The following is a 15,959-nucleotide window of genomic DNA, read 5'->3' on the forward strand; positions in this document are numbered from 1 at the left end:
CAATCAGTAAATGTAATCATTTATTGTCTATGATAACATCACAAAGGAAATAGACTCCTTCAACATTTACAGTCTTATGCTGTTAAATGTGCCTAAATTTGTTGCTGGCTTTTAGTGGCTATTTATCCTTCCTTGTAGAGAACTATATGGTCGACATTCTGAATAAATTAGAAGGAGAATTCAGTGAGTGCTTTAACCTAAAGCTGCACTACTATTGACTTTTAAATGGAACAAGAAAACTTTAAAAATAAATTATGATAGGTGTCCATGCATGTTTAGCTTTTACAAACAAATAAAAATATCAGTTTTGCCTTGTGCCCAAAAAACTTGTGCCCAAAAAGTTTGAACCTACTGCACATATGTTCATCACTAATTACTTTTTAATTGCTCTATTAAATAACTTGTTTCAACCTACATGTAACTGAGAAACATGTTCAATTCCCATTAAACTGCAATTCAGTTCAGTTTTATTTGCATTTGCATCATGCCAGTTCACATCAGAAGTTATGTCAAGACATTTTAAAGATACTGTTTGGTCCATTCCAATAATGATCTAATTCAATCAATTTAACTGTAATCCAATAGTTATCCAATTAAATCATATTTAGTATAAACATTTTTTTCCTATGTATTATAATTGTATTCATATAAAGTCACTTCATTAAAAAGTTGAAAACAATGGCTTGCATTGAATCTTTTGTTTGGTCCTCCGGACTATGAGGACAACAAGCACCGTCATGTAAGCCAGGGATACCCACTGAGAAAGAAAAAGAGAATCATAAGTCAATGAAAAGTATGCCTTAAAAAAAACAAAAAAACAAAAGAAAACAAAAGAAAACAAACAAAAAAAAAACAAACAAAAACAAAACATAGATCTTAAAAAATAAAGAGAGAAAAGTGCAGAGTGCATCAAGGGATGTTGCCCAGCAATGCCACTTTAATCATAATTACAACAATGTCTAAGGGTCACCCCAGCCAGCCAACTTATACAATTTTTTTTATTTGATAAATTTAACAAGAAAACAAATAATAATAACAAGCATGGCTTATTGAACTTTTATTTTTTTTACTTAAATGTCATATGTTTCCTTTTTCAATTTTGTAAATGGCTGACAACAGAGTCAAAAACATGAATGAATAATGAAATAGACATAAATTATTTCTAATTGATTGCATAGTTGATTTGATCTACTTTTAAAAGTTATTATTTCAAGTAAAGAAAAAGAAAAATATGTTTACTGAGATGTTTAATAAGTTGATAATTATAAACAAGGAGGAAAATAGTTGCTTTTTAAAAGATACTGTATATGTGCACATATGTGCACTATGTACACAATAGTCGTGATTCTTGTTGGAGAAGCACTAAAAAAAGTAAATGGGTTTTTTTCTTCTTTCACTTAGATACATGAGTTTGTCCCCAAAATGTAAAACAAATCTTTATCTTATGAAAAATACAATGATTTGATAAAATCACAGATTTATTTCCTCCAGTGGAAGCCTGAGAACAAAGAAAATACAATATTTAAAATAAATAAATAAATAAATAAAAGTAAATCCAGCAAGATGTTCTATATAGTGTAGAGTTTGTGTTGTGAAACTGTAATTCAGAGGCTAGAAAGATGATTTTAAACCATTCAAAATTAAGGTGAAAAATTATATTTAATCAGTCAGACAGTCAAGCGAAACAGAAACATTGGAGCGTTCCAGTTGCTTCCCCATTAATTTAAATGATAACAGGATTGTGTCGAAAGTAAAACTTTTCAACCTAGGACCGATTATATTCTTTCAAACAGGAAAGGGCCATTTTGCACAACCCACACTACAAGTGCATCATGTGGAATCTGATATTAGAAAATAAATAAATAAAGAATAATAATAACTCAAAACATCCATCTACACCATTTCCCATTTCAATTACTTATTAATGAAAGACAACAAGCTGCCACACAGCTGTTTTGCCTCTATAACACCATCCCACGTGCTTCAAATTCCCTCACTGGCTCCTCACTAAACTCTAAACCCTATGTTTTTTTTTTTGTATTTTTTTTCCATGATACATGTGAATAACCTTCAAATCCCAGCTTTAACCTCATCAGTCTTAAACATTTCCTGTTTGTGTGCCGCCTCATAATAGTAACCAGAATTTTCAAAAAGAAGGAAAGAAGAGATAGCAAAGGAAGCAGAATATGAAGAAGCCGATAACCCAGTTGACCGAGTAGATGTAGATGATGACCATGTCCATATCAAACCTCCAACCTCGAGAGTCATCTTCAAAGTCCATAGTGTCCATGCGGTAGCCTCCTCCATGAGGGAACTGCCGTCTACCAATAGGACTGGACTGCCTCTGGAAGCCTGGTATAAACATAAATGAGTCATTTAATGTTTTTCATGGTTTTCGATAAAATAGCATTTTCTATGCTGATTTTATGAAATCCCTGAGGTTTCTGCATCTGTGGAATTCATGTACAATGGACTCAAAATGGCTAGCTACTGTTGAAGGCACAAAGGTCCTTTGCAGGGTTTCAGAGGAATTTTATAGGCTTTTTTTTATATATCTTGAAAATGAACTTTAAAATAATAACTGCCTCAGTCTTAGAAAAGATTGTAAAACTGTATACTGATGTGACAGAAGAAGACATCTTAAACAATTTCTGTGTTTTGTAAATGGTTTGGTTTGTCTGTAATTAGGACTTAAGTGATCAGAATAAATTTAAATGTATGCTATCCTAATAATAAAACATCAAGCTAACTTTTGAGGAACAGTTCAATTTTTAAGTAAAAGATAGTAGAATTTACTTGTTTGTACCAACTTTAACATATAGTGTTTAATATGCTGCTCAAACCATTAAAAATGTCAAAGTTTTGTGTTACAAGACACAAGAGAAACGCAATTAAATATTCTATGCTTCAGTCTACATGCATAGTCTCAGCTGCTGGCATTTTGCCTAACTACAGAGCCCATATAATTAAAAACTTGCCTCCAAAGATGCGGAAGAGTTTTCTGCTGCTTGGCAGAGGCCATTTTGCACAATTTGCTTTCTGAAAGCTTTGCTTCCGGGAGAGGTATTCCTTTGGGAAGAATGTCCTCGCTGTCTGATTTAGCTCTGGAATGATGAAAAGAGATAAACTTTAGATTAGCCAAAGTCAACATTTCATACACTTATCCACTTCTCGATCCCATGTTTAGATAATGCTTGATTTGTCCAGTGTTTTAAAAAACGGCAGATGTTGCATCACCAGCAACCTAATGCCCTCCTCCTACAGTTTTAGTGTGACCTTGGCTTTGGTTATCAACACAAGAACTGAATCTTGTCATCTAATCATTCACAAGATTTTCCCAGTCCTCTTAACGATACCATCCCTACAGCTCACGCTTTGCATAAAGAAGTAGGCCAAGGAAGTTCATTACTTATTCATAGCTTTGTCCGAATCTGACTACATTATATGTAATCATTGTGCAGTCATCATGAGATTACATTGAAGACATTTGTTAATACGCAAGAAATTCATGTGCATAAACATATATGATAATTGTTCATTACATACTACATTTGTGTAAATGCTACAGTGTTGGGGTTTTATTTTTCACCTGTGGAAAAAAAGCATCTTTTTGTCCTGCATCACAGTGCACAGTCCATCAAAACCACTCACTTTTTCATTAGAAAGCAAAACAAAAAAGTTTTCCCTATGTTTTGATTTTGCTTTCTTAGCCTCAGTGACTCATCTGGTGTGAGCTGAACTAAAGGTCTGTCCTGTTCCCTACAGGGCATCTGCAGCTGGGCCCCCTGAACAATGTGCAGCTCAGATGTAATCGCTGTTACAACTAACACATGAAGCCCTACTGATTTAGCTGAAACACACATCAGTCTGTTTTTTCATTACCTTAATATGCTTGCACTGATTTCACAGTCTCTTTTGCATTACCATAATTATTGTATTAACTTGATGGTTTTGGGCCATTATCTCACCCTTTTGGAAGAAGACATGTGTAATGATTGTTCTGCACAGGGGGCAGGGGGTATTAGTGGGGCTGTTCTTAGCAAGCGTCCTCAGACAGGGTTCGCAAAAGATGTGGCTGCAGGGATGACACATGTAAGGATTGAAGTAGACATCCAAGCACACAGCGCAGATGAAACCATCTCTGTCCCTGGTGCTCAGGGCCTCATCATCCTCACTGCTACTGCTGCTGCTGCTGCTGCTGGTGCTGCTGCTGCTCGTGGTTGGGTTTCCTGTTGAACTCTGAGCATGGAAAAAGGCAAAAGTGTTAAAAAGCCTTAAAACATTTAAGAATCAAGCAGCTGGAGTTTGAAAGCTACAGTATATTACCAGCCAAGCATATGTGAGTGAACATATTTTCTTGTCCTACTGCTGTTGCAAATATATTTAAATATTTAAACATGCACGTGTTTATTTGAAAGCATGCTGCTGTTTTATAGCTCTTTTCTTAAACTTTGGATTAGAAGTAAAATTATTAAAGCCAAAATGGGCAACTAGGATAAAATTTAAAATTAAACATTTTTCATTGCTGTCTCATCTTTTCTTCTCTTTTTACATGGGTGTTTTGCATCAGGTAAAAGTATCAAAGAGAGCTATCAAGGATCCTGACCTCTCATCCACAGCAGGAGATGTTAACTAGAAAGACATGATCATCAAATTTAATACATTGTTTTGCAGAGGATAAACATATGGGAATGCATCTTCTTTTGCAGTTCTCTTGAGATTCTTTTTCTCTCAGCCTTTTTGATGAGTGTAAGCCTCTATGATGCCCATGAATACAGCATGTTAATATGTGTGAGTACATGAGGGTGTCAGGTGTGAGTTCAGGGAGAATGACATGTCTCTCCACTTCTTACTGTAAAGCATAAACATTTTTTTGTTAGAGAAAATAACTTGACCCTGGATTTAGCCTCTTTTACTTATACAGAAAAGAGGGAAATTGGTCTATCTCAGGATGTACCACTTGTATTGTCCGATTTAATATGAAACATGCAGACACATTTTTACATGATAAAGATATTCTGTTGAGCCCTTTAAAAGAGTCTTTCATTTTCTCTTTTTCTATTTTTCAACATTTTCCATATTCTTATATATCTTTCATCCCAACACGTCAATGTTCATTCCTTCTCAAACTCTTGTCTTCCCTCTAGTCAATCGATTTTTCCTCTCTCTCTGGCCCTGAATCCACACTCATCTTCCTATTTCCAAATCCCAGCTATAACTAATGTAAGAGGATATACCTGAGCCTTCTCAAGTCCCCCACCTCTTCCTCAGACTTGTGTCAGCAGACCCTCAAGGAATTTGTGTCCAGAGCTTCACTGTTTGAGGGGGAAAAACAGCCTCGGGGTGTTTCCAGAGTAATTACCACTTTATCACCAGGGGGAGCTCCATGGACTTCCCTGTAGCATCAGCTCACTCTCCCAAGGTGTGTCATTAACACAGAAGAGAGAACACTGGGCCCATATATCTCGCATTATTATGGCTCTCAACATGCACTGTAACATAGCAGCTTTGTCTTGGTTATAATGGTAAATGGTTACATGGATATGTAAAACACTCTACTAAGAGCTACTGGATAATTATCCAGGAAAAACAGTGCTCAAACTGGTACTAATTCTAGTTCTTTCACTTCTGTTTTTCTGAAAAACTTCAAATAGTCATAAAAACTACATCAGCTTCTGTAAAATAGGAATTTGAACAGATGGAATCACATCACCTCCCACAATCACAGATCATATCACCTCCCCCACACGATCAGGTTCTGTGTCTGTCCCCAGCCAGCGTGAAGAATACCCTTTCTAAGGTCAACCTATGCAAGGCAACAGGACCGGACAACATAAATAGTCTGGTTTTAGGGACAGTGCTGAGGAGCTCAAGGATGTCCTAACAGACATCTTTAACACCTCTCTGAGCCAAGCAGTTTTCCCTAAGTGCTTCAAGACCACCACAGTAATTTTGATACCAAAGAACTGGTACCCATCCGGCTACAATGACTACCAGTCCATGACATTAACATACACCCCTCTGCCATGGCCCATTCCAGTTTGTATACAGGACCAACCGATCCACTGAAGATGCCATCTCAGCCACTCTCCACCCAGCTGGACTCCAAAGACTCATATGTGTGAATGCTGTTTCTGGATTTCTGTTCAGCATTTAACACAATCATCCCCCAGCAGCTGAATGGATCAATTGGGATTTAACACCTCCCTCTGTAACTGGATTCTAGACTTCTTAGCAGCGAGACCACAAAATGTCTGGGCTGGAAACAACACATCCAGGACCATCACACTGAGCACGGGAACCCCCCAAGGATATGTGCTCAGCCCCTTGCTCTTTACCCAGCTGACTCATGACTGTGTGCTCAGGTACACCACCAACCACATAATTAAGTTTGCAGATGGCATACTTTTAATTTAATTTTTATTTAGTTTGTTATTTTTTATTATCTTCCTTCATGTGTGCCTTTTAAATCATTTTCACGTGTCCTTGTTATGTAATTTTTTATGGTGAGAGAGAACAGCATATCAATTCTTCTGTATGTTTTGACATATGGTGAATTGACAGTAAAAGTCTTTGAATCTTTGAAGATGAAAAAAAAAAAAACTAACAAAACTACACATGACTACAACTGGCACTTCTGCAAATATGATAAAATTAATGGACTGCAGTGGTTGACATTCATCTGGTCTGTCTTGGCTGTGTTGCATTGACCTTGCCCTGAAACTGACAAGACTTATTTACATTTAGTTTGGGAAAAAATACTTGGGCAATGTAAGCAGTGAAATGTGACAACAGTTTACAAGGTAAAGACGTCTTGTAAAACTTTTTTTTTTCTTTATAGAGGGGATGCTGTACCTTACACTGTAATCTCTCTTCACTCGGTTACATATTCCATATGGATTGGAAATTACCTTCCAGGAGGTGATATCTTACAAATATGGAATATGTAACCAAGTGGAAAGTGTCATTGCAATGGAAAACATTCTAACTAATCTAAAAGAGGATGAGTTATAGAAGCTATAATATAGCCCAAAATATTTTATATAGTGTCTCTATTCTAAGCTAATGTTGAAATCTAGAAAGTTCCAGGCCAGAAAAATCTGTAAGAATATGGGTGAAGCTATTTTGGGCTACAAGTACAAACACTGCAGTGGTGATTAAAGCCTAATAAAAGTTGTGGTTGAACTGATTTTCTCCCAGTTTGTAATCTTTACCCAAATACATTTGAATAGAAGGCTTGATAATGATAAATGAGCAGGCAAGCTCATTCAGAGTCCACTGAATAAATCAATTTAAAGCAATATCTAATGTGATAAATAAGTTTTTTTTCTCTCGGAAAGTTACTTGAGGAGATCAATACAACTCCCAAGTAAAGTGTGCTTAGCGGTATGCAGTATGCTTAGCATATCTCAAAGCAACAGAGTGATGTGGCATGCCTGGCTGTCTCATAAAGTTCACATGGCTATTACCATAAAACACCTTCCTTATTAATGCAAGAAATTCAATTTTTCTGATATCTTTTAATATTCACAAGCATTACATTTTCATATTTTTTCCTTCTTCTCTGCATGGATTCTCTACTAGTAAAAATGCAACTCACCACACTAGAGTCTCATGTTTTTGGTATTAAGTATTTACATAAGGCCTGAAACACCCCACTGAGCAAGCAAAGGGAATGTCTTTACTTAAATAATGATGTCAGCAGGGGGCCTTGAATTAGGACACTGATATTATGAGTCTCAAATCAACTAATTCTATTCAGCTTTCTATAACACAACAGTCTGAATAATTTCAGTCAGCCAGCATGACTGCAGATTCGCAGCAAGCAATCAAAGCTGGATCTGTTCTTTTGTCTGGTCGGTTTTGAAGGGCTCTCTGCCCAGGCGTCATCATGCAACTAATTCAGATGTAACCCCACTTTAAACTATGCACACAATGGCTATTGAAATGAGCTGGGTGCTGATATGACTGTCAAGTGTCAAAATCTGGATGAAATGAACTTACACACACACACACAAACACAGACACATAAACACACGGTGCCATATCACATGAACTTCTATAAATACATAAAGTGGGAAGTGGGGGCATTGCGGTGTTATGTCTTATTTTGCAGTGTTCTGCAGCTTTCACCTTAGTTTTGTGTTAAGCTTTCATTTAAAATCTAAGTGGCTCAGTCAGGTTATTTAAAGCTAAGGCACTTGGATGTAAATCTCAGGGTATCACTGGAGTTTGTTGTGTCCACAGATTCCCTACAGGTCATTGTTTTTTGTTTTTTTATTATTTCCCCATTGCTCCCTGTTTTCAGTGTCTACATAAAAATAACACAAAATGTCAACAGTTACTAAAGGCATTACATTGTATGAATGAGACTATGCTCCCTAAAATGTGTTCATGTATACAGATTTGACCTTGAAAGAACAACATGCAACATGTAGTGGTTGTGAAAGCAATTGCATATAAAATGTATGACATGTTTTCTAACCTGATCCAAGTGGTTTTACTCTCTAAAAACAATCAGAAACTAAAGGTTTTGCCAAAATAGTATGTTTACATGTAACCAAGGCAACCAATGAAACAGCATCTATGGAAGTGGTGGTCAGATGGTAAAAAAAAAGATGGATTTTAGCCTAAATCATGAAATTTTCTTTTGATGAGGTAAGGTTATCTGAACCCAACCAATGAGTAAAAAAGTGTACTAGTGAAGAGTTTTTCCTTCTTGTTGAGCATTAAATATGAATATACATTTTAATTATCCACTGACTTCTTTGGTCCTCTTGAAGAATTTGCTAAATAAACAGTGATTTAAACATCCACAGTGTGATTCACCTGTCTGCTCTCCTGCTGTTGACTTTGTCTCCATTTTTCACGTCTCCTCTGCCTCCTTCTCAGACTTTTAATCCTGTTCTTCTCTCTTTTACTCATCCTCCTTTCCCCAAAAGAAATACAAGGTGGAACCACTGCTGAGGTCATGGCTTGACTCATCACTTCCAGCACTCCGTTGCCTTCTTCCTCGTCATCTTCCACATTTTCCTCATTCTCTGCTTCTTCCTCTTCTGGCTCTGAGGGGTTGAGAGGTGGGATGTGCGTCTGGCTTCGATGGTTTTGTGATAATCGACCAGATGCCGCCCTCGTTCTTACCTCCATCCAGAACTGATCTGAATCTCTAGATGAACCAAATGAATGGCGATGCAAGTCTCCTACTGCCCGCCTGGTTGAAAGTCTCCGCGGTGACAGAGGAATGGATCTGGTTTGGATAGCCGGTCGAGTAGACTGAGAGTTTAAACTGGAAATGATAGTTTGAGTGAAGCCAATTCCCTGAGGTCCAGGACATGTGAGTCCCCTCTGTGAGCTGTTTGATCCTTCTCCAGCTTCTAAAATCCTGTTGAACTGGACGTCAGAGTTACTGCTGGATGAACTTTCATTACTTCCTCTTCCTTGCCGGACCTGTGCTTCATTTCCATCAGTTCTGTCCATCCTTCTCTGCCTTACTGTTCCTCTTTCTCTGTGTCTATTTTTTAGTTTCTCCTCATCTCTTTCTTGGTTTCCTTCTCTGCACCTTCCTCTGTTGTCCTCAGTGATGGTCTTTCTGTATACTTTCCTCCCAGGCAGGGCAGGTCTCACCAGCTGCTCCACATTGGTTGACCTTCCCTCTGCGACTGGATCTGTATTCCTTGGTATGGGTCTGACTGCCTTAGAGCACAGAGTGAGATTCTGATTGTGCCCATTTTCTTCACCAGTATCCCCATTTCCACCATCTCCAGCTCTGCTTGGGCCATTTACTACAGACACTCCCTTATGGGAGCTCATGATGGCACTTTAAAGCCCCTCAATCACCAGTACATCACATTGGGTGTAGCTTCAAACAACTAACGTGGCCTTCCACCCGATCTCCAACCTCCAGCCTTCTTTCTGTCTCCCTCTTCTTCTGGATATATAGATTCAAGCTTTCTCTCTCCCCAACCCCCTTTTCTAAGAGCTAGAGGGAGTGTTCCAGTTGAGAGGAGGTGAGCAGTCCAGCTCACTGGCCTGGCCTACCCTGCCTCTGTGAGCCCCCTGGGGCATTCCACACTGTTGACACAGACAAAGTCCCCACGGCGAGCCCCATTACAATAGGTGCGCTGTTCATGGCCTCACCATTGTCCTGTGAGACCTATAGAAAATACACCACTATGCAGTACCAACTCACCAAAATGAGGTGAAAAAGCCAGAGCCACTTTTTTTTCTGTCATCCAATACCACAGAGTCAGCTTTTTCTCCAGTTGATAAGCAGAACACAAAGAGATTAGTGTGAGGACATTTGTGTGTGCATGTAGTTGTCAAAGAAGAACAATTTTCTCCATTAATCATTACATGTTGTGATAAATCATATGGTTTGTTTTGTTTCCACTGGTGCATCACTCTGCAAGTCTTTCTGTGTACATAAAAGTAAATCATTTTAAACTAATTGAAAATTTAAATGTATCTGAGGACAAAGCATCATTCCTTCAATGGTACTTTGTAGAGACATTGTTTCTGAATAAGGACTAGTCGGGGTCAGATTGTGTTGAAAATCCAAGGAAGAAGTTTTGTCATTATATGTGTGGAGATAACTACAACAGTAATTTTCTATAAATTTAAGGAGTCTTTTGCCTCACCTTGGAGGATTTGAATGAGAAAGATTTTGCCCTAGCACATCTTGATGTTCAGTCATGGGAGCATCACACACACTGTGGAAAAAAAAAATATGAACAAGACTTATTTTAAACATGTTTATTCTGTAAAGGGATTGATCATAAGCTGAAACTAACATCCTCAATGACACACTTGCACAGATAAAATTCTCCACACTTTTGTCCTTATGGATACAATTTCTTTGAAAAAATAACCTTCACTTTCATTTTTTATTTTGAGTAAAACTGATCCTCAATCTCCTCTACACCCCGTTCCCTGCAAACCACAAAATGACATAATTCATACAAAAATCAAAGACAAACAGGGAAACCTGTCATGACTACACAGAGGAAGAACTCAAAGGATGATCTTCATGCAAAAGCAGAGGTTTATTTAACAAAAAAGTAATGTTGACAAAAGCAAAGTCCAAAAATACAGATAGCTGGAGTGGGATCAGAACAAAACACAGTAGCTTAGAAACCGGATCCCTGGAGAGTGGCTGGGAGGCTGGGCAGACAGGAGCTAGATGTCTGGAGAATGACCCGGAGGCCAAATAGGCAGGGCAGGACACTCCAGAGCGACCAATAAGGTAGGAACGCTGCAGTTGTATGGTCAACTTAAACTGGAACTGATGTAGATGAGTCCAGCAGGCCCCACATAGATGCAGGAACTGGAGCCAGAGGTGAAGGAGGAGCATCCCACTCAGGAACCAGAGGCGAAGCAGAAGCGTGCCACTTGGGAAAGCCCTTGGGCACAGGAACCAAAGGCGAAGGACCGTCCTGCTTGCGGATCCCCTCAAAAACAGGAACTCAAGAGGAAGAACATCTTTTCCGGGACCCCCTCAGAGATAGGAACTCAAAAAGGTGGAGTGTCCATTTCCAGGACCCCCTCGAAAACAGGAACTCAAAAAGGCAAAGGAAGACTGTCCCTTTCTGGGACCCACTCAGAGACAGGAACTTGAGAAGGTGGATGAGGAGCCTCCTTTTCCGGGACCCCCTAGGAAACAGGAACCAGACAAGGCAGAGGAGCGTCCCATCCAGGGAATCCCTCAGAAACAGGAACCACAGGAGACGGAGGAGTGTCACATCCTGGGATCCCCACAGAAACAGCAGCTCAAGAGAACATGATGTCCCTTGCTGGACCCCATGCAGAAAAAGGAACAGGATCAAGGCTTGGGGGGCAGTGTTGGCGATGTGGGCCAAGGTGTGTGAAAGTGGGTGCTGGAATATTGCTTGACAGGAGCTGGTTGCCAGCATGGGACCATGAAGTGTTGGACAGGAGCTGGGTGCCAGAGACGACACAGGCCTCAAATAAAGTATTAAAGCCTTATATAGCCTCAGTCAACACCTCAGGCACATCTGGAAGGCCGAGGTACAGGGTTTTGCAGTTAAAGTGTTGATGATTTCCTTAGCTGCTGCTATCTGATCCAATATAGTGCAAGATCCCATACAATCATAAAAGGCCTTTGTGGCCAGATGCATCTCCTCAAAAGCTTCCTCGTATCAACTGCAATCCACTGGTGTATGGTACAGTAGAAGCCTGAGAAGCAGAGCGAGGCACTGGAGACTGGAGCTGGGGCATTCCAGGTAGATTAACAAAGTCTATTTGTTGTCCAGTCCTTTCTGTCATGACTCCATGTAGCTGATCTGCAGGCAAAAACAAAGGTTTATATAACAAAAGAGTAATGTTGACAAAGGCAGAAGAGTGACTGGAGAAACAATGATTTATGCTATGGTCTGAAATAATACGTTAAGCACAGCTGCAGGTATAGAGGGAGGAGAAACTGAGAAAAAGCAGGAAGCGCAGGAGATGCCAGAGAGGCATGAAAAAACCTGGTCTTCCATCCTCTCTCATAAACACCAGTGCTGTCCCCCTTAGATATGGAGAGCTGTTTAATTCATAATTAAACAAATAAATTAATGATTAACTTTTGATTTTAATTACACTTATGTTGTTTTTTTTAATTATTAAATTAAAAATTAAATTAAATTTGTTTATTTATTTGTTTTTTTATTGAACACATATATTTAATAATGATATTTCTGTTCATGTGAAACTGATTTTGTATAAACAGATTCAAGTATTACATTAAATTTAAATTTTTGCTGTCCCACTAAATCAATAAAAGTATAATTAAATAAAACAGTAAACTATTAATTTATTTAATTGGCATGTTAATTTATTTGATGGAATGTATGTGTAATTGCATTGTTTATTTGTTAATTTATCTATTTATGGGTAAAAAAAAAAAAAAAAAAAAAAAAGCTCTCCATAATAGGGAAGCCTAACCGCTCCTGAAAACGCTCTAGAACAGCACACAAATTGGTTCAATATGCACTGCGAACAGCAGATGGCAGCAACATTCCTTTTCAACCATCGAGCAACTGTCCTTGGTCCTTAAATTTTGCTCTCAGCATTGTGGTCAATTTGTCTTTTCCATCTCAACTCAAGATACAATTCAGCTCCTGTCACGCTGTAAAAAAGTTTCCATGCTCCAATTTAAGCTTCTTTACTTTAAAACAACGCCTGCCTCAAATGAGCTAAATATAGAGGACGTTGTAATTAAAATATTATTTTTTAGAAAAATAATTCTGTCTTGATCGACGGTTAAAAATTCCGCTCAACGTCGTTCAAACAGCGGTTCCTTAGATTTGGGTTAAATAGCAATAACTATGTTTCTACAGTCAGCGAGTTCTAAAAGTAAATTAAAGGAGAGGAAAATGAGTTGAGCAACCTCGTCGGCTGTCTACGCTGAAAAACGGAGCAACAGGGAGAGCAAAGGCACAGAACTCCAGGGTGACCTCCTCCCAGTTTGACGTACCCAAAGCTCTTGGTATAAATGCATTCACAGCGTCACCAAGCTCAGATTATTCGCAGTACCAGTGAGCGCACCCGGCTGTCGACACTCATGGACAGCAACATGCACAAACCTTCTCGTGCACACCCACAAACACGCCTGCGTCATGCGTCCTGAGAGCCACAGCACGAACGCCTTAACTGCGATGGACCCGGCAAAACGCACCGCAGCAGTGGTTGCAGTCTAAGCAGCTGACTGCCTCGCGCTCAGTTTTTACCCAATTTCGTTACCCCCTACTGCTTTCTAAAAGTTTCGCTCTGAGTGTGGTGGCGTTATGGATTTTATAACAAGAAGCAACAACAGCAGCAATGCGACCAGCGGGTATCCTGAAGGAATGGACGTTATTGCCGATTGGATCGGTGGCGAGAATAGCACGAGTTCTGGGTCTCTTTCAGATCTAGTACTGAGTTACCAGATTATCACCTCTCTGCTCCTGGGGGCCCTAATTCTCTGCTCCATATTTGGCAATGCGTGCGTCGTGGCAGCCATCGCCCTGGAACGATCTCTCCAGAATGTGGCAAACTACCTGATTGGATCCTTGGCCGTGACAGACCTGATGGTATCGGTGCTGGTTTTGCCGATGGCAGCCCTCTACCAGGTTTTAAACAAGTGGACTTTGGGTCAGGAGATATGTGACTTATTCATCTCTCTGGATGTACTGTGTTGCACATCCTCCATCCTGCATCTGTGCGCAATTGCCTTGGACAGGTACTGGGCCATTACAGACCCCATTGACTATGTAAATAAACGAACACCGAGGCGAGCTGCGCTCTTGATTTGCGCAACTTGGCTTATTGGTTTTTCCATCTCCATCCCCCCAATGTTAGGGTGGAGAAGTGCCGAAGACAGGGCAAACCCCGACGCCTGTATGATCAGCCAAGATCCAGGTTACACAATCTACTCCACGTTTGGAGCTTTTTATATCCCTCTTATCCTCATGTTAGTCCTTTACGGACGAATATTTAAGGCTGCTCGGTTTCGAATTCGAAAGACAGTGAGGAAAACCGAGACAGCAAAAGTTTCAGACAAGTGCTTGGCCGTGTCTCCGGCCATCTTTCACAAGAAGACCAACGGAGAAACTCGTGGCAAAGGTTGGAAACGCTGTGACGAGTCTAAGACAAACTCTCCGTGCGTAAACGGTGCGGTAAAGCATGGAGACGAGGGGGAGTCACTGGAGATCATAGAAGTTATCAGCAGCTCCAAGACGCACTTGCCTTTGCCCAACACTCCTCAGTCATCCTCAGCTGGCTATGAGAACATAAATGAAAAGAACTCGGGGGCAAAGAGAAAGCTAGCGCTGTCCAGGGAACGTAAAACAGTGAAAACTCTCGGGATCATCATGGGAACTTTCATCTTCTGCTGGCTGCCCTTTTTTATCGTCGCACTGGTACTGCCTTTCTGTGCAGAAAGCTGCTATATGCCCGACTGGCTGGGAGCAGTTATAAACTGGCTTGGTTATTCCAATTCTCTCCTGAACCCCATCATATATGCCTACTTCAACAAAGATTTCCAAAGTGCTTTCAAGAAAATTTTAAAATGCAAATTCCACAGACCGTAACCACACAGTGATAACATTTGCGTTTATTTATAAATGTGCAGCAATTAATCGGACAGAAGGAAATGGCCAATGACTGCAGAGAACAGTCAAAAAAGTCATGGACTCATTCAGGGACAATCCCTTGAAGGTGTGTGTTCGAGGGTCGTGAAAAAAAATATTAAACTAACGATTGAACAAACAAGGCAAAAACTTCCATTTTCAGTGTAAAAGCTCATTTTTCCTTCATTGTTGTAGCCACTATATAGCATATAAACGACGACAACCATCGTTGTAATGCCATGCAAGACGTGTCTTGTGCTGATTCCATGAATTTTATTATGAGGCACGCGGATTTCCGTTTTACGCCATGCGCTTTGTAGCACTGGAACAATAAAAGCAATCAGTCAGCCAATAAGAAATCTGAGTCGATTTTTGTTAAAAAAAAAAAAAAACAAACAAACAAAAAAAAAAAAAAAACTGTTAGTCAAGTAAGTACCAGGGCCTATACTGAGGGCTATCATCACGAGATGAGGATTTAATTATTTTCTGCTTTGTCTAGCATTAAAAAAAAAAAAAAAAAAAAAAAAAAAAAAACAGCAAAACTTTGCTCAAATTTAACTGAAGGGCGCCCTGGTACTGCTGAGGGATTGCAAAGTTATCAGCATGGTGTCACTGAGGCCTTTTACTTAACAGACATCAAATGAAACTGACTGTCTCTCTATCAATTCTACTTTCATGTTGAATTTTAAAAATGGACTCTATTTTGCTGAAAAAATAATCTATTTTTCTCTCTGCTTGTTCAGGCCTTTCCTGTTCCATTTATCTGTTTTCGACTTCCTGATTGTCTTCTTTAGAATGCCATAAGCTTCAACAAACTTAAAGACTCCTGTAGAAAAGAAATAATTTGCAGAG

The 15,959-nt window shown here is 39.4% G+C and overlaps 1 protein-coding gene across 1 annotated transcript; it reads left to right on the forward strand.

Annotated features, from left to right (window-relative positions):
• Positions 1–13,541: 13,541 nt before the first annotated feature.
• Positions 13,542–15,529, forward strand: htr1aa (5-hydroxytryptamine (serotonin) receptor 1A a). Its single transcript, XM_041998403.1, has one exon. It carries the CDS (start codon positions 13,785–13,787, stop codon positions 15,066–15,068), a length of 1,284 nt encoding a protein of 427 aa, XP_041854337.1. The 5' UTR covers positions 13,542–13,784; the 3' UTR covers positions 15,069–15,529.
• Positions 15,530–15,959: the final 430 nt, after the last annotated feature.

The sequence above is a fragment of the Melanotaenia boesemani genome, chromosome 11 (assembly GCF_017639745.1).
Source record: "Melanotaenia boesemani isolate fMelBoe1 chromosome 11, fMelBoe1.pri, whole genome shotgun sequence".
NCBI classification, from domain to species: domain Eukaryota; kingdom Metazoa; phylum Chordata; class Actinopteri; order Atheriniformes; family Melanotaeniidae; genus Melanotaenia; species Melanotaenia boesemani.

Bases quoted from the DNA above. Each gene is read 5' to 3' on its own strand.
- htr1aa (XM_041998403.1), top strand. From the start codon at position 13,785: ATGGATTTTATAACAAGAAGCAACAACAGCAGCAATGCGACCAGCGGG.